Source organism: Schistosoma mansoni (genome assembly GCF_000237925.1).
Source record: "Schistosoma mansoni, WGS project CABG00000000 data, chromosome 1 unplaced supercontig 0010, strain Puerto Rico, whole genome shotgun sequence".
Taxonomy (NCBI): domain Eukaryota; kingdom Metazoa; phylum Platyhelminthes; class Trematoda; order Strigeidida; family Schistosomatidae; genus Schistosoma; species Schistosoma mansoni.
In genome coordinates, this window is record NW_017385987.1 from 1,098,861 (window position 1) to 1,118,750 (window position 19,890).

At 30.7% G+C, this 19,890-nt stretch overlaps 1 protein-coding gene and 1 non-coding gene across 2 annotated transcripts; one reads left to right on the forward strand and one right to left on the reverse strand.

The window, feature by feature from the left end:
- Positions 1-137: 137 nt before the first annotated feature.
- Positions 138-208, forward strand: Smp_tRNA_00278_Pseudo_CGA.1.1. The gene has a single exon. It is a non-coding gene (tRNA).
- Positions 209-2,083: 1,875 nt separating this feature from the next.
- On the reverse strand, positions 2,084-6,499 carry Smp_132810 (IPR001092 Basic helix-loop-helix dimerisation region bHLH,domain-containing protein; the record flags this gene model as incomplete). Its single annotated transcript, XM_018791956.1, has 4 exons — positions 2,084-3,093; positions 3,734-3,827; positions 5,199-5,294; positions 6,305-6,499. The coding sequence occupies 4 exons, from the start codon at positions 6,497-6,499 to the stop codon at positions 2,084-2,086; spliced, it is 1,395 nt and encodes a 464-aa protein (XP_018644864.1).
- Between the last annotated feature and the right edge of the window lie 13,391 nt (positions 6,500-19,890).

A 19,890-nucleotide genomic window follows, 5' to 3' on the forward strand; every position in this document is an offset into this window, starting at 1 on the left:
GACATTGGTGAATGGTTGCTCAATTTCGTGAATCAGTTGAAGTTAGACATTAACACCGTTGGATGCCAGCTCAGTGGTCTATCGGTTAAGGGCTTCGGCTCGAAACTGGTAGGTCCTGGGTTCGAATCCCGCGAGAGTGGGGTCGTGGATGCGCACTGCTGAGGAGTCCCATAATAGGACGAAACGGCCGTCCAGTGCTTCCAGGTTTTCCATGGTGGTCTAGCTTCAATTGACTCATGATCTCAACTCTATTAATCACATTTATATTGATTTTCTACCTGAGTAACAGTGAACATCAAATCGGTTTTTATTAAATTGCTAACAGAGTTCATCGGACAAATATTAAAATTCAATATTATTATTGACAATATTTTCTCTAAATAGTTACTAGAAAAAAGAAAACTATTCCATACTAGTTTGTAATTAAGTTAGTACGAATTGTAATCATGTTTAAATGTGTATACAAATTATTTTATCTCATATGTCAGCCATGTCACTATCTTTAAATGAAAATATGATCTGAAGTTATTTTTGAATAACTAATTAAGACAAGTCAGTTGTAAGCATCGTAGAGCCTGATATGTATTTCTATCCGTTCAAGTTGTTACATCATGTCAGTACAGTGGGATGAAATGAAAGTAGTATGTAACAATGGTCAAAAGTTGAATGACTGGCAGCAGATGGCTAAGAAGATCGAATTGAAGAGAATAGAAGGGAAAATAGACAGGAACTGTGCACTTGAAGAATCATACAGAATGTAAAGGAGAAATGATGGAAGTCCACAAACGAAACATTTAATGTATGGTTCTCACATTTTACCAAGATACTCTGTAACGGAGTTAAACGTTAGAACAATTAGAAATCAAGGTGAACCGAACAATTTCTTATCATAAGAATGGAATCGCTCAATAATATTCGTCCAAGTCAGATTAAAGGGATTCAATTTTTAAAAAAACTTTGAAATAAATTCATCTGCTGTAACTTATTCTATGGTAATTTCTCAATGTAAATACGGTTAGATTTCATTTCTTAGTAAATGTGCAATAAAGATAAGGAAAAAATTTATTCAAGCTGATTAAACTGAAGACCAGTGTACTGGATGAAAAACCCAGTCATAATTCTGCGGAAACCTATATGTTGAGTTAGATACAGGTGGAAACATAAAAATCTAACGTCACCTCTTACATGTTCCCATTTAAATCAATCAGGGCATAAATCTATATGTACACGAGCTTTAAGTATTATTACTGTTATTACTGTCATTATTATTAATTGACTTTTTGCAGTAAAGCTTCCCACATACCTCTATTCTCTCATATTACAGTTAGTTGGTTGACAATAAGCGTATCCATTAGAAAATCTAACTCAACACTTGAAATATCTAAAACTAGGTAAAAGAAAAACAACTCTTCAATGATTTCTTTAAATGTTACTTAACACATTCATCATAAAAATCACTTGGAAATGGAAACTTCCATCAATCACTTAACTAATATTCAATTGATCAATATTCAATGATCAAATACGAAAATTTATCGGTCAAGTGCTCCGGCGCGAGACTGGTAGGTCCTGGGTTCGAATCTCGTGGGGCGAGGTCATGGATGCGCACCGCTGAGGAGTCCCACAATGGGACGAAACGGTTGTTCAGTGCTTCCAAGTTTTCCTTGGTGGTCTAGCTTCAATTGACTCATGCTTTCAACTATGGAAATACTAAATCTCCACAAAAACCCCTTCTGATTATAATTTTTGGGGGAAAAAAGACAATAATATTTATTTCTTTGTTTAAATATTTAATATTTAGATAGAAAAAAATAATCTCTTAAATCAAATAACATTTTGTACAGTAGTTCTAGTTCAAAGAACAAATGGAAATAGGTTTGTCATCGTCAATATAATTTTTTTCTGTAAAAACAAATCAATAATTTATTTTCATGCATGTCTTATCTTTATACATTATATAATATTTAACTGTTTACTTCTGAGAACAGAATATTATTATTAATTATGTACAGTATAAATTTTTGTTAGTGAGCATTTAAAAAAAAGAAAAGAAAAAGAAATAGTTGACATGAATTAAAAATATCTAGTCTAAATATGGTCTCCACATTGGTTTGACACTAGTTTTAATAGACGTCTCTATATTCTCAGGTGTAGTTGGAATAGATATAGAAGAAGGAATTGTATCGGTAATTGTTTTAATTAATTTTTGATTTTGATAATATTGATTATTATGTGTAGAATTATTTGAAGTTAATTGATTTGTGATAATACTAAGTGGTTTTCTTGTTGGTGCACTAAATGCCGATAAATGTTCCTCTGATATTAATTGCGATGATGATGACCACGATGGTAAGTTTTTCGTTTTTAAGTTAGACAACGGTGAAGATGACTCAGTGGAACGAACGGTAAGATCACTAATAGTGTTCAGTCTATGATGTTCTTTAAAAATAGGCATCTTCTTACTATGAAGTGTTAATTCGATCGATTGGTTATTTTTACTAACAAAACCACTATTAGAATTATTCATTGTGGAATTGAATGTACTTAAATACTGTAAAGGTGTTGATTGACATTGTGTCATTGTTTCATTACTCTGTGAATTAATCGTACTGTTCAAATATAAATTATTCACTGGTAAAGAAGTAGACGTTTTAATCATAGATGATGTGATACAATCATTAGTAGGATAATTTTTAAATAATAAAGGATTTTTAATGATCAACTTCGGTATTTTATTCTCTTTATTGTTTTCATTTGTCCTTTGATTCATATCATCATGTGTAATTGTCGTTGTTGAGATTGTTGGTGCGCTGGATAAGGATATAGTGTTGTTTAAGTGTGGATATTGCTGTTGTTTTTGAGGACGACGATGATAATCCTGAAGATGGTTATCTTGATTTTCTTGGAATTGATTTATCTCTTGAATCTTTTTATTATGAGAATTATGTTCATCATTATCCCACTTGTTTATTTTATCTGTGTGTTCTTTCAAGTCAATTGTTGAAAGTAATGCTGATGTATGTGGCAGTGAGGTGGTACAAGAAGATGACTCAATTAAATCATGACGCAATTTTCTTAAACGTGTTTGTAATTCTTCAAATAAACAATCACATATGAATAGAAAGATTAATATAAAAATATAGCTTAAAATAAAAAGGTTATTTTATATAATTATTGCATACTGGAATATCTGTGAAGATTTGGTCTGATTTTATTTAATACATAGAAACAATAAGTCTTACATATTATCAACCTTTGACATGGGACTCCTCAGTAGTAACCATAAAAAACTACACCGAAGGCCTGAACCTGAAACTTTTAGGTCCCAGATCAATCACTTATCATTTAAACTAATAAGTTCGGTTCCAATGGTCTACATTTCCAACTTTAATCAAATCGACACTTATGTAGGTTCGTAAATGGTTACTCCTAAAGAGTCCCATACAGAGAGAAGCAAAAATAAATCTATACCATGAGTTAAAATTTGATACTTTAAAATAAATGGATTCTCTGTATAAGAGTTAGACTTAAACGTGTAACAACAACAATAGATAAAGTTTCACCGAATGAAAATCATTGTTGATATATGTATATATTTTTTCACTAAACTGCTTATATTGTAAACAATAGACAATAAAATTATCACGACAATAATAAAAATGATCATAATTTCAAACACAAATTAAATTTGTCCTTGAACATATCAGAGAATAAATAGCATTTACCTACTTACCAGGTTCATCTTTAGCAATGTTAGCAATCCCTTTAAATACACTATGACATAGATTAAGTATATCAGCTTTTTCTACTTTATGACATTCATGTGGCTGTAATACAAAAAAAGAAGAAAAGAAATGTTTAATTGAGATAGGGAGAATGACAAAAGTTTCACAGATGAATATCTTCTTAACTTCTGTGATGATATAAGTTACCATAGTAACTAAATATGTTATCGTAAGTGTGTAGACTTATCGATAATATTCTAGCAATAAATGTTTGTTGAAAGATAGCACGTGATGATACCGCTTATATTCTCATGAAATGAACAATTGTCGTTTGTTGACAAAACGAAACTAAATTGATTCTCATTACCAAAGAGGGTTTGTAGAAATTCCTGAGTTTTATAATTTACATCACAGTCTGACTTTAAATCGAGAATCATTGGAAACCAAGAAATACCGGATAGCAAGTTTATCTTAGCATGGGACAATACGGGAATTGGTCTCAGGTAAGGTCTTGGATACCAACTACTGAGGAATACCATCACAGAAGTAAATATCTGTCTAAATCTACTTACTTTTCACTGGTTGTCTAACCAAGATCAGTCTATGTTTTACGCTAAAAAAATAATTCCAATGAATAAATCGATACTATTTAAGTGTATAGACGAAGGAGAGTGAAAGAAAAATCTTACAATAAATCTATGTTTAATTCTTCGAATGTGTATTTTGGCTAAAACCCCTGTATAAATTGTATAAAGATACATTGTAATAAATCCTTAACCAGTTTATAATAATTGAAATTATATCTACAATGAGATCAGAATGAACAGCTATTAGAACACCAGTAATGAATAAAGCGATAAGGGATTGATAACAACTTTTGATAAATCAATAAATAAGGAATAATGCTTGATAGGCAAATTTCGAAAAAAAGTCATAATGTATCGGTGAGGTTATGCATCTATTTTATGCAATACAAATGATAATCTGAATCGCTGAACCAATTAAGTGTTCATATAACCCGTATAGTATACAATTATCACCATATCATAATCATTGAAAAAAATGTTTACTAATTTTTTAACTCAATCACAATAATACACTATTTGTATGTCATAGTAAGATGGTTAACAATTGTTTTTAATATCATGAGTTTTTGTGAATATTATAGCAATTTTAATAATTGAGATCATCAATCACTTGAAGCTAGACACCATGGAGGAGTCCCACAATAGGACGAAACGAGCGTTCAATGCTTCCAGATTTTCCATGGTGGTCTAGCCTCAATTGACTCATAATCTCAACTGTTAAAATTGTTGTTAATTTAACATAAGTTTAATAACATTGACTTTATTCTAATCACAATATGGTACACAATTATAACATTAATAAATGTTTCAATTTTTTAATTAAAACTGTTAAGAAATAAAATCACTATTTTGAAATAAAAATTACCAATTATAATAGAATACTTACATCAATTCCAATTAAATTCATTGCTAAATTATGTAATGCATTCATTTTATCTGAGATACATGCACGTCGTTTACGTTCCATACTTTGTTTCTTCAACTGTTAGTACAAAAAATGAAAAGCAAGTCATAATTTATTTATTTAACTGAATTATTTGTTTATTGAATAAAGAATAAAACATACTAAAAATCCTCGTTAATTGACCAGAATTATTAATTAATTAATTAAATTTTTATATATACTTGAAATCATGAGTCAATTGAAGCTAGACCACCGTAGAAAACCTGGAAGCACTGGATGGCCGTTTCGTCCTATTGTGGGACTCCTCAGCAGTGCGCATCCACGATTAATTGCCAAAATGTAATGTAATATGGCTAAACGCTTTATGCAACATTTTCAGATATGTTATAACTCCAGTGTTCTATGAAATTGTAACGCTGAAATTTATTAGGTAGTGTTAGTACTGAATTAAGTTTCTCTCTCATTAAATCACTTATTTCGTTTATTAACTAAACACTGTTTGGAAATGTTACATATGAGTTTAACCTCTGTACTCTAATTTAAGTCATGTGTATCCATTATTGTCGATTGATGCATACAACCTATATTATCTGAGAAATCGTTTTCATTGCTAATATATGTAATTAACATTATTTATAAAACAGAAATTAAAATAAAATTTAATTTTTGTTTCCCTGAACATTGTATTGTATATGATAATGAATAAAATGTATTGTCCATATATCTTGTACAATAACCAATGTTTGTATTATATAATATAACTTACAATCATATAATGATTGGTTTATTTCAACTCTTGTTCTCATTTAATCAAAATATTTCAACTTTAAGTTTACGAAAATACAGAAATTTTGCTACTTTTATTATTGTTTACTATCAGTTTACAACTGTCAGATTAAATTTAAATTTTGTTTGCGTAATCCATATGTCAAATACAGAAGAATGGAATGCTTTCAGATAGGTCAATTGAACAGAACCGAAAAATAAATATCCTAAAGTCATCTAGTCGAGAATATTTAACTATAATTACACAGTTATAAGAACGAATTCTTCATAGTATCAAGAACAACAGTACTACATAAACTCACCCGACGTGTCTGTTCTCTAATTTCAGGTGGAACATTCGATCGTCTTCCTCTTTTAGAAGAGGTATTGCTTTGCAAAACCAAATTAGATCCGGTTGTTTGTGTTTTTAATGTGTCGCAAGTAGATGTATTGTAAATAGGTAGTACACGTGCGTAATTTCCTCGTATTTCAGTCTGAGGAATCATGGCTATCATCATAATGTGAAGTCTACCCATTCATCTTAATTTATAGTCCTTTTGTTTGCGCATGCTAACTGGTAAGCCAATCATATTTATAATCGATGTCATGTGGTAGCAGTTAATTGTTGAATTATCGCATGGAATAGAAACTACCAATGAAAAAATTAACCGCGTGGTCTCCTACGCACGTGATCTCCAAGCTTAAAGCTGATTGGTTTGTTGTTGGCCAATTATTTGCCAGTACAGTAGGGGTGACACACGGATAAATTCTCGTCATGCGTAAGCTAAAATTTGAAATAACAGGTTACTAGGTCTATCAGCAAAACGAGACATTATATTTTAATATACATGCTGCAAATAAATGTTGAGTGTCAAAGTACAGAATAAAACCTTATTTAGACTAGAAAAAATAATACAAGGAGATGTACAATCATCATCTTTGTTACAGTTACGTAACTTGTACCGATCAGTAAAAAGAAATTATCTCTAAATAAAGACAATTTCCAACCTGTATCAAACACAATTTTATAAGATGAAAATTACACCAAATTCAAGTTTATTCACTTGATAAAATAATCTCGACTGGTAGTCATTTCTTTCTATTCGTAAGCAGATATTGATTTAAAAATAGACATCGTCAAAAACTGTCATCAAATAAAGAATCCTATCAGATTTTGCAGTGAAATATGTTTTTAAAATACTAGATTTACTTAGTATTGTTTGTTTGAATTTTTCCATTGATTTTTAGTACTGCAACTGGTCAGTCTCTTATTGGCATATGTGCTTAATATGCCTAATGCCTCTATATAGCCTTAATTCACAAGTATTATAAGCGAAGATGGATAAAGGCTAGCAGTGGAATCCAGGACGCGTGTTTCGTCCTATTTGGGACTCGTCAGCTGGATGTACCTGCATCTCAGGATTGATGTTCACTTTGCTACTCGAACTCAGTACCCTCGCTTCAAACACCATCGCGTTATCCACTCGGCCACTGAGTCCTGATAGCCACTCGCTTGTGTGATGGGGTGAAGTCTAAATGCATTTAGTATTATTTGTTTGAATCTTCCCATTGATGTTTAGTACTGCAACTGGTCCCAGAGTGAAAACTCTAAGATGCAGATACATCCAGCCGACGAGTCCCAAAAAGGACGAAACGCACTTCCTGGATTCCACTGCTAGCTACTACCCATCTTTGCTTAAAATACTAGATGTTTAAAATTAATACTATCATTTAAATAGCATAACATTTATAACTGAGACTATAATTTTATTAAGAAAATAATAGTCTAGAATTTATTGTCATTGTAAAACAAACTACAGAATATAATCTTGATAAATGGTCTGTACACAATGAAATTAATAAATATGAAAGTAGGGTGGGGGGGTGGTTGGACACATGAACAATCCTTACAAATACCTACTCATCATGAAACAACAAAGGTATCATCACACAACGACAAACTATTGGATAAAATCATGTGATTTTTTTCTTTATTAAATTGACATCTATTTTATTAAAATGAAAAAAAAACACTTTCCTCATTGAAACTGAATAGTAATTAATATATTTCTTTTATATGCAGGTGTAAAATTTTAGGGTTTTTTTGTAAAAAAATATTTTTTTTTAATAGACAAATATGGATACAAATAAAAATTTAAACAAAGTTAATTTTGAAGTTTGAATGATTAAATTTCATTATGGTCAGTGGCTTTAATGTCCATCTTCACATTAATAATTGATTTAGATAAAATTGAATGATTAACCCATAAACTTTGATTCTTTGTCATATAAATATATCAACTTAAAATGTAAAATGTTGAATATTTATAAATATATATATTGATTTCTCCATTGTAGACAAGAATGAAATTATATATACATGTATTGGAACCAAGTTAATAATGTTAAGGTTTTATTTAGGATGTCAGTCCAAAATATCAAAACTTAATAATCAGCTTATAAACCTCCGTTGACTAAAATGATTAAGATATGAGTTATAAATGTAAGTTATATGGAACGCAGAAGTAGGCAAATAATATCATTGTATGAATTTATGAATAACCAAGACAATACGCTTAAAGTTCCTAGTTAACTTCGGTTTATTGATGATTATCTATCATTGGCATTATGGATAAACGTAAAGAGAGAAATCGATCGAGTTAGCACGGTCGTGTACATTTCCTGATTTTCTTTGATTCTTTATTCTTAATCTTATTTCATTCCTTATATTCTCTAGTTCTATTCGTTCCTTGCTACTTATATTTCTCATTTTAACTTTCTACAACGATTAATAACATTCCCCATTTATTAATCGTCATTTTGTTATTTCGTTCTGTGACTGCGTGGTGGTGTGAATTGTCTCAACTTCGACCAACGTACACTCATACATCTATTTTTGTGTCTATCATTCCTAGTTCACTTATGCTGTAACAATTTATTAGGTACTTAAAGATGTCGGCAAGAAACCTTAGAACTAGATTTATCGCTGGTTAACACTCTCACAAACAAGTTGTGCCTAAAATATTGAGTCAGCTGATGTTCGCTGATGGATACGAACTTTTACCACTCCGTTTCACACCGAAACATTAAGGATGAGTTGTTCGGGCAGCAACTGACCTCCCATAGAACTGATATACTCCTATATTTTTGATCGAATTCTATTGATCAAGTTATCGTATGACCACTAGTCAAAAAGATTGAAACTAAGTCTTTAAGCATAAATCAGTATGAAACATAGACCCAGAGTTTCCTTTCGACTAACTTCAACCACCTAGCATCCATAGTGTATAGAATAATTCAAACCAGTCGAAACATTTCGAAATGATCGATAAAATTCGATCAGTAAAAAAGGACTAGACAGACATGACATTTATCTATACTCAATGATTAATTAATTGTAAATTGTAACAATAATTAAGTATTCATTGAATAAAAATGCAATGAATAAAGTAATCGGTTAATTTCCAATGTAAACTCAGGTTGATTTATTTCTTCAATATTTATCATTTGTTTCCAAATTATGCTACATTTTATTTTATAAAGGTTTATAGTTACTCGAATACCACTAACTAAAATGCACAATATGAATAGAATACTAAAAATCGGTCATCTCTGATCTAAAAATAAAGTTAACAAGAAACAAAAACACTTAATCGTCCATATTACTATCACATTATTATTATTATTGTTATAATAAGTGGTTTCTCATTATGTCAAATAAAAAGATTTCAGTGAATTACTCTTGTTTTAATTTGTAACAAATAAAAAGTATACACAGTTCATATTTTATACTTTGGTTAGCTCTAAATAGATTGTAGAAAAAAATTGGCATTATAATACTGATGATGTAGATAATCATGACTATTATAATTATATTGAATGATTTAAACTGTTGTAAATGATTTGTTTAACATGATCAATGATAGCCAAATCAATTGAACCATGAGTATTTTTTTAGAACGAAAAATACCCCTAACATTTTAAACATTTCTCCCTGACACATTGTTACACATACGAAATGATATACATGAGTGACTTTTTGTGAGATTTCATATTGTTCAAAATTAATCCCTATTACAACATGACGTACACTAAAGAACCATTGAAAATTGTGGTGTTCTGTTCTTCTGAGTTGAGGCATTTCAATGATGTACATCTACATGAACAAACTCAAGACATTAATCATAAAGTGATCGTTACTATTTTTATACATAGAGCTAATATTTATTGATTTATCATTTTCTACAATCCACTACCCCTATAGATGAAAACACTTTGGAATCTTCATAAAATTTTCACAAATTCACTGAGGTATCAGTTGTATACTTGCTGATGGATGTAATTATGATACTGATTTAAAGAAATTCCAGTCAGAGTCACTGTTTAATATAGTCAAATAATATGAAGAGGCAAGAACTAAAAAAAAACAATATCAGACGGGAATATCTCAGTAACATTAACCAACTAAAGCTGAATGAGTGAATCATTCAATTCCCAAACAATAACTAAGTGACAAGTTTAGAAGAGTTCTACTTACACAATTATCTAGAGAATATATGTCTGCACTCATGAAAAAGATGAAACAGCCTTCAGTGCTTCTTTGATTTTAGTGATTACTCCCGCTTCGGATATAAGTAATATATTACGGGACAGTTTAATCTTTATTTGTTCTCAAGCTAAAAACTAGACATTTCAGAATAAGTTTATCCAAACGAAATTTGGTTATCAGGGGAAACTCTTGATAAAATAGATTCTAACAATGGTTACCAAGATAAATAATGACATTTTGATGATGATAAAATCAACTTGATGAGTTACACTGAAGAAATTTGAAATCTTTTTGACATCCGGTCTACATAAAAATAAATATTGTTGAGATCGATCTTAAAATTGTAAAACATGTTTAGCGCTTATTATTAACTTTGTTTCTAAAGCATAAATGTTTTATGAAATCAAATATCAATCAATAATAACGATTATAATCTAAGGGTTTTTAATTATCAGGTAAATTTACAAGGATCTTTTCACTAGACAAAGTAATCAAATTGTCATATTTTTGAATGATGGTTCGAATGTTAAGGACAAGTCTATTTAGCTAACATGTACATATTTTTTTCTATGTGGTTTTATCCACCGATTTACGTGAGTTGGAGTACCACAACCGTTCCATTCTAGTGTGAAGCTCAAATGTAGTACTCAGCTAAAGCATCATTGGAGTTGGAACCCAGGATCTTTAAGTCATGCGATAAGCGTATTCATTTAGTCCACTGCGACGGTATTTAGTTATCCGCATTTCAAAAATGAGTGAATTCACACTCTAGCGCAACGATCACTTAATGTCATAAATGAAGACTTTCTTAACTTCGGGGTATCCGAACTCTTCAGTAGTACACAATTACCAGCACATCAGAGATCGAAAATGTTGCTATTTATTTGGGTTGTTTGTATTGATCAGTTATGTATGAAAGTAGTTCTCATCACGAAGTGATATCAACTAGAAAATTAATAAACATTATTGGGCATTAGACAGCTGTTTTATCCAAGTTTGCGACCCCATCAAAACATCTACCCATCAATTAAAAAAATTCAGATCGCCTTTTTAACAATTCTTTTGTTGATATCAGTTCATAAAAAGAATTATCTTCTCACGTTCAATAATTAAAATAGTTGACAGCTTCACTTATCTTGGGAGTCTCATCAGCCGTCGTGGTCTGGTGTGTGACGAAATCTCAGCACGGATACAGAAGGCTCGTCTAGCTTTCGCCAACTTGTGTCATTTATGGCGTAGGCGAGATATCCGTCTATCAACCAAAGGACGGGTTTACTGTGCAGCAGTTCGTTTTGTCCTACTTTATGGCAGTGAAACATGGCCGATAAGAGTAGAGGATATTCGTAGGCTACTAGTATTCGATCATAGATGTCTTCGAAGCATTGCTCGTATATCCTGGGACCACCGGGTAAGTAATGCAGATGTTAGGAAACGGGTACTAGGTAAGGATGGCAAATCGATTGATGAAGTGGTGAAACTTCATCAGTTGAGATGGCTGGGACATGTGTTACGTATGCCCAACCACCGACTGCCCCGACGTGCAATGCTTTATGGTGTAAGAGCAGGTTGGAAGAAAGCTAGGGGCGGCCAGACCAAAACATGGCATAAATCCATGAAGTCGCTGACAAGTGGACTGGGCCGTGTTGGTAGATGTAGACTACCTGGTTGGGATTCGCGAGATGATAGCAATCGATGGTTAGAGACCTTGAATGACATGGCTCAAAATCGTTTGCAATGGCGAAGGTGCATCCACTCTCCGTGTTCTACCAAATTATAATCTTCTGGACTCTTCATATCTCTATCTTTTTTCTCTTTCCAAATTTATTTCACTGGATTATACTCCTTGAATAACATCTTCAAACCCTAATCTTTCACATTAATGCTTATACTCTTACTACTTCTACCACTATGGGATTTGAATCGACAACTGCATTTCCGTGCTAATGTGGTATGGCAACTCGAGCTGAAGTGAGTACGTACAAAGTTCTACGTTGTAACTGACTGACTGACTTTAACAATTCTTTTGTTGATATCAGTTCATAAAAAGAATTATTTTCTCACGTTTAATAATTAAAATAGTTTTTTTCGAAAAATAATCTAAATTAATTTATTTCTTAATGTTGAATTTAGTTGTTAGAATATTCATTTTCCAATCACTGGGGAAAGATAAAAAAGAACTGGCAAACTGCTATAATAACAGTTGAAGTAAACGTAGAAAAAAGGCTTATGCGTTGTTCAACCCAACAATTTTTTGAGTACTTGTTGAATTGCTCTTTTTTTACCAAAACTAATTTAAAAATCGCAACTGTTATTTTAATTTTGTTTAAAAAACACCTTGGTAACAATTTTAATACTTTAGAAATAAAACAACTCTTCTCGTTTTTCCTAAATGTTTTTTTGTTGCCGTGATGATTTTACGCTGAGCGGTGATGGATTAAGGATTTTAAATTGTGAAAATTAGTTAATTTTTGTTTGGTGTATAAATATGTATTATATGTTTGTGTGTCACTGTAACACAGATTACTAAATCTGTTTACTATGCAAACTAATATGCTTTCATGAGGACAATCACCTTACAGAAGATTAAACTCTAGATATTTAAGTCTCCAGTTAAGTACGATACAATTCAGTTACTGGAACGAATGCTAATAGTTCATGTTTCCTAAATATAGTCAGTGTTTTTTATATGATGAGTTTCATATTCAATGTAAAATGTACGCAACTGTTTCACCTCATATATAACTGATTTCACAGACTATGATTTCCAACTAGATCTCCAATAAACCTGTCCAAAATTAATTCACTAATGAGAATAGTACTATTGCTAAGTTATACGTACTCAGATATGACAACCCACTAATTGGGAACATAGTTTGTTTTCCTTACGAAATTTAAAAAAATGTTTAAATTCGAAGATAATTAACAGTAACCCACGATTTCATAATATAATCTTAAGAAGCTAATCAGTCGAATAATAATAAATTATGTTTTGTAGTGTAGATAAATATTCTTCAATTGAATGTCTGAATACTAAAACCGAGATAGTTTTTGCTATGAACTCATGACCCATGTTTGCTTCTATGTTACTATGTTGTTAGTAGAGATTTTCAAGTGTTTCACATGCTTTTTGATGTGTTAATACCAAATAGTAACTAGTCGATAAACTAATAAATTGTCCAAACTAGAATTGAAGATTCAATTACAAAACATTTCCATCTATAATGCTTACTAACACAATGTTAATTTTAATTGCGTGAACGGTTTAAAAGTTTTTTGACAATTAATAATATAAGACAAAACGATGTCTTTAAAGTGTTGAGCCAAGGATGCTGTCTAATCGCATGACAACTGTTGCATAAATTACAAATTACACATAAAATTACGTAATATGCGACTAATAATAATAATGAAGATTATGACCAAGGTTAAAATTATGTTAAGTTATTCACCTGTGCGAAGACACCCAGTAGGACACGGAACAACACGAGCCTTTGCATGTCAACTAAATACTACTTCAACATCATTGTGTAAAACAGTAAGATAGGAACTGTATCATCACATCACAATGACTAACTTAATGTTAACTTTTTAAAATAGAGAAAAATTAATTCAATGCAGAAAGAAGACGAGAATCTAAGGGAATTTAAAAGAAACCTGTTGTTGAGTTCATGATAGGATATAATTGATGGAAATATAGATAACATAGTTAAGAAAATAAAGTGTTCATAAAAATATTAAATGTTGAAGTTTATATGTGCATTGAAAATATACAAAAAGATTAATTTACGCAGCTATGAGTAAGTTCACACTAACTTTAAGCGATTTCATAAGCATATCGTTTCCCAAGAATAAGAAATACTGTACCATAATTTATTATTCACAGTAAAGAAACTCGTATGAATCAATATTTTTAAAGAAACGTTTTAGCTAGTAGACAAAGATGGATAGTGGTTAGCAGTGGAATCCGGGACGCGCGTTTCGTCCTATTTGGGACTCGTGAGCTGGATGTACCTGCATCTCAGAGTTGATGTTCACTCTGAGTGGATAACGCGATGCCGTCTTAAGCCAACAGTATTGGGTTCGAGTCCCAGAGAGAACATCAACTCTGAGATGCAGGTACATCCAGCTGACGAGTCCTAAATAGGACGAAATGCGCGTCCTGGATTCCACTGCTAGCCACTATCCATCTTTGCTTACAGTGCTTGTGAATTAGGAGTATATCGAGGCAATACGCACAGCATCCGCATATGCCAATTAGAGAGTGACCAGTCGCAGTCCTAAAAATTAATGGGAAAATTCAAACAAACAATACTAAGTTTTAGCTAGTTCTCTAAATTTGCTTTTCTAAGATACTTTAATTTTCTACACTAATGAAAAACACTACAACCAAACCAGTTCTGCAATTTCATCGGTAAAGGTTGTTCTGTTTAAGGTACACCTAACTGACGTGCTTATTTTCACTCGTTAAACTAAATGACACTGAACAAATGAACGTAGATATATTGAAACGTTATTAATCACTGAATATATTGGATAATACATCTTTCCATAAAAACAAAATTTGTGTGTGCACAATACTCATAAAAGAACTTTCGTCTAAATCTAAACGAATAGTATCATAGCAATTGAGCAACAAGTTAATGAAAGGCATTAGGGAGGAATATATATATATATATATAATCTGGTCCACATCGGTATTTCTTTAAATTGTGTATTTGTAAGCGCTGAGACAGCTGTTTATTATACATTGTACTATATTCATGATGACTTTTTTAGATTTATAGGGCTTGTCCGACGTGTTGTATAAATATTTTGCTTTACGGATCACTCGACATGATTTTAAACCATTCATCTCACCATGTTACTTCACTTTACCCTTAAAATACGAGATAAAGTGGACGTAGTCATATTATTTTCTCAGTGAACCTCATGTTGAGATTTATTTATAAATCTTCTTTTCTCTACTGGTTGTGTTTTTGATTAAAACATAGTTCGTTCTATCGATATGATCATCTTACAAAGTTCACTGATTCAATAATATCTTTGCATTATTTTTAGGGGCTTGAAAGACAGCTAATCACGCCGAGCTTTTCGAACTATTGATTGAACTGTGAGAAACTGTAAGCCTTAATAATAATAATAAACTATGTTCATAATAAATATCATGTTTATTTAAAGTGTTCAGGGGACTTTTATAATGACCTGGTTAGAATTTATGTATTAATAAATATTTTTGACTGAACACGAGCAAGTATTAAACTGTACATGATCCAAGTGAAGCTAATAACATATATCGTTTCATAAAATAAGCCTGTAGGCCCTTACAACATAAAGTGATATTATCTTGATGGGGAGTACATAGAAGCAAATAGTCCTTACTTTACTTCTGTAATAAATAACTTGAGTTATTACGTAGGAAAGAAAAGTTGACAAGTCATATAAACTAGTTTATTGGCTTCTGAATAGATCATCTATTGAGCTTCAGATTTAATGATCTGCAAAAATACTGACTGTTATTATAGCTAGAAAATAACTCGCTAAAATTTTAAAATATTGATATATTTGTGTATATCTAAATACATTGTTCAGATTGCTTCAAATGTGTAGAATATGGTTATGAAATTACTAGTCTGTTTATAATTCATTATTAGACAAATAAATTCTTAAATATTCTGTCAGTAAATTTGAATCTCTGAGATTATTTCAAATATAAGTTTGACAAATAATGTCTTCTCTATACTCAGTGCCTAATTTCTGTCAGACTATTAATTCTAATATTGACGAATATTCATGTAAAGTAATCTTCTATGATGAATATGTAAACATCAAGAAGACATTGAGTAATGAGAATTTATTTGGTATGTTTTGAGATATGCATTCAAATATTATATGTTGAAGCTGTAAGTTATAATTCTAGGAATCAAATCACTCGCTTTTAAACTTACGATTCTAGAATATATCTGTACTGTTTAATATGTAGAAGCGATTAGTTATACTCTACATAGTAACTCTTCATAGTTTGCCAAGATAAGAATAGTGTGGATTAGAAAATATTGTGTTTATATTCTTATCTACCTTGCTACTAAATCATAACTACGTTATTATATAAAATGTTGATAATTTTTCTGATAATTACAGTTCATTTTAAAGACAACTGTCAGTGATTAAAATTAACCAAAAATTCTGAAGGTACTCTAGATATGAGAAACAATCGAACAAAACTGGTTTCCATATACCTCAGGATAATAATACCCCAAAGCTAAACAAGGGAGACGACAGCAGTTAGAAGCAATAATATATTTGAACGCAGTTAGAGATAGATAATGAGCCCGTTAAGTTAACTACCTAGAAGATGAGAGACATCTGCTAGGTTCTAATGAGATATGACCAAGCAAGTTGATCATAAGTTTTCAGCTATTAATGTTCATCTAAACCAATAAAGTTGATATTACTTTCAAATGTCAATGAATCTATCTATTTCGGTGGGTTATTTTACACTACAAATTATTAAGAACCAGAAAAAAATAAATGAGTGTTTTACTCGAATACGATACGTTTCAGCAATTATTCAGAATCATCTGCTACTAACTAGTTCTTTAAATCAAATCATCTTGATAAACCACAATTAATTTGTAGCTACAACACGTAAAACTACTCTGTTTAATAGATTTAAAATTGTATAGTCTAGAATCTGATCACTAAATCAACCATTTGATTTGATGACGACGTATAGTATCAAACTTCATTTACCGAGTTATGAAATCAAAAGTTTTTATTGTTTATCGCCTATGTAACATGATGCCCCATGAATAGTAACTTAACGATATTCATTGTAACAATTAATAATTACTCAATACAATCAATTTTGTATCTGGGATACGGACAATGACTGGTATACTGTTTAAGTGTCTAACACAAACTTCTTCACATGAAGATATTGTTCTCATCAATTCTATTTAATTATTGAATAAAATAAAATGATTGTATTCAAATGATTATTATTGTTGTAGCCAAATATGATTCAATTTTAAAATGATAATTATGAGGTCAGGCTCACCCTATCTCATCCATTCTCTTTATGAAATGAAGTGACATTCTCTTATTTTCTTTATGACTATCAATCCTAAAATGTGATCAGTTAGACCATTATTTAATGATATAGATAGTATAATAAGAATAAGAATGATGAAGGAAAATGTAGAAATGTGCTAATGGTATACAATTCACACGCCAATATGACATAGTTTTACGTATGATTATTCTGTTCATTTTCTATTCAAAGAGAAAGAATGGGAAAAAATACAATTATGACATTTGCCATTAATTTAATGTTTATATAAATAATTCACCCAAAAAACACAATGGAAACCAAATGATTAGATGAATAATATTGAAATTTTTATAATGTTCATGATCAGCCAAATGGTCATGATAACATTACCTCAGCATATATCACGCCAATTAACATTTAACTAATACAAATGAATTAATTAAAGGTCAATTTTAACATGACACATGAGTTAATATCTAGTTTCATTGTGAACAATACAATTAGTTAATCTTTTCATAATAACTCTGATATGTAGTCAAATAATAAAAAAAAACGATATTTAGATTTAGTATGACAGAATATAACAACACTGATGCGTTATACATTCAAATAGTTTCTAAACATCCAGTCAGTTATGAATAAATAAGACGAAATACTGTATTTATGAGAGAATGATTGTTGGGGAAAGCAAGATAATGTAATAGGGATATGTGGGGGTTGTTAAGAAGCAGCGCAATATGTATTATTGAAGTCAGCATCTCATATTGAGTGTCTGTGGGATTATTGGTTTCAGGGATTTAACTGCCACTAAAAAGCTTAATAAGCTTGACTGTCGAATGATAACAAACGAACAGTATTTATGGCTTAAGGCGTTTTTTCTGGTGAGTGTTTCTTAAGCAATGTTCTTTCTTACAGAATAGGGTTGTTAACTCTATCCCCGATCCTGTTCGTTTATCCTGGTTTGTGATCGGCAGTAAACTTAGAAGGGCTCCAGGCAGACTTCAGAGTATATACATACGTATGTATTTCGAATGACTGAAACTGTGATAAACTGAATCCAGATATATATCTTATCTTAACATTAACCTGAAAATATAAATATTCCTTTAAAAGGGAAGATTTAATAATTATTTTTTAGAATCTTTTCTATACAAATCTCAAATACATCATAAATTTAATCGTACAAAAAATAAACAAGCATATGGTTTCCTATTTTATGTAGAATATTTAAAAAATATGATCAAAAGTTACAATCTACCATATTCCAACTAGATTATATCAAAGAAGGACAAAGTATTATTCGTTTCAAAGCCTGATGATAAACATTGGATTGTTGTTTCCATAGATAAATAAATCAAAAAAAAATCTAGAAAAGTTTATAAATTGTATAAGCTTGACAAATGATAAGTGTAAGGATCAAAAATTAAATCCTAACATTCTTAAGTAGTTCCATACTGGGACGAAATAACTGCTAAATATTTCTTAATTCTCATCATCTATCGGACTGATACAAAAACGTGATGATAAGTATCATCAGTGTTTATGTTTTAAATATTCTTAGAAATGTAATGAATATTAGCTCCAATGTTTAATCCCTTAAACTATTGGCTCTAAGCTAAGTTGATAGATAGAATTCAATCATCAGTAACGAACAGATAAAAATGATATTGATTACTACTCTGTGAATAATCATCGTAAATATAACAATAATAGTATCTTTGACTACGACACTGATTAATATGACTCGAATCTGACTAGAAACACTGTTAACTTCAAGAATGACTCACTGAAAGATACCAGATAGCACAAAATTCGAATTCAAGGATTCTAGATGATTACATTCAATCACTAAGATAATTCTATCAGGAAAATGTCGTCAACACTATTATACATCCAGTTTTCATAATACTTTTCATTAAAATAATATTATGCAACTGAAGTTAAATCAAAAGTCAGAATCATTTCCAGAAAATTTTAAGTATACCATTTACTTCAGAACCATAGATCTATTAAATTTTTTATTTATGTAATATAGTAATTGAAGATACCTTCATTCATTTTACATTTGCAGATATCACTCCAACTCTGTTACTCACACACACACACACATACACACTATCTCGTTGTTTGAAAATAGAAAATGTTTATAAAATTGGAACCCATAATTCCTAATGTAATTTGCTTTCTAAATGATCGTGAAATCTAATCACAATCCAACAAATAGTATGCAATATTATGAATTATCAGAATAATTAACAATGTTGACCGCTGCCTAAATAAAATTGTTTATTTCATATCAATCCTATGGA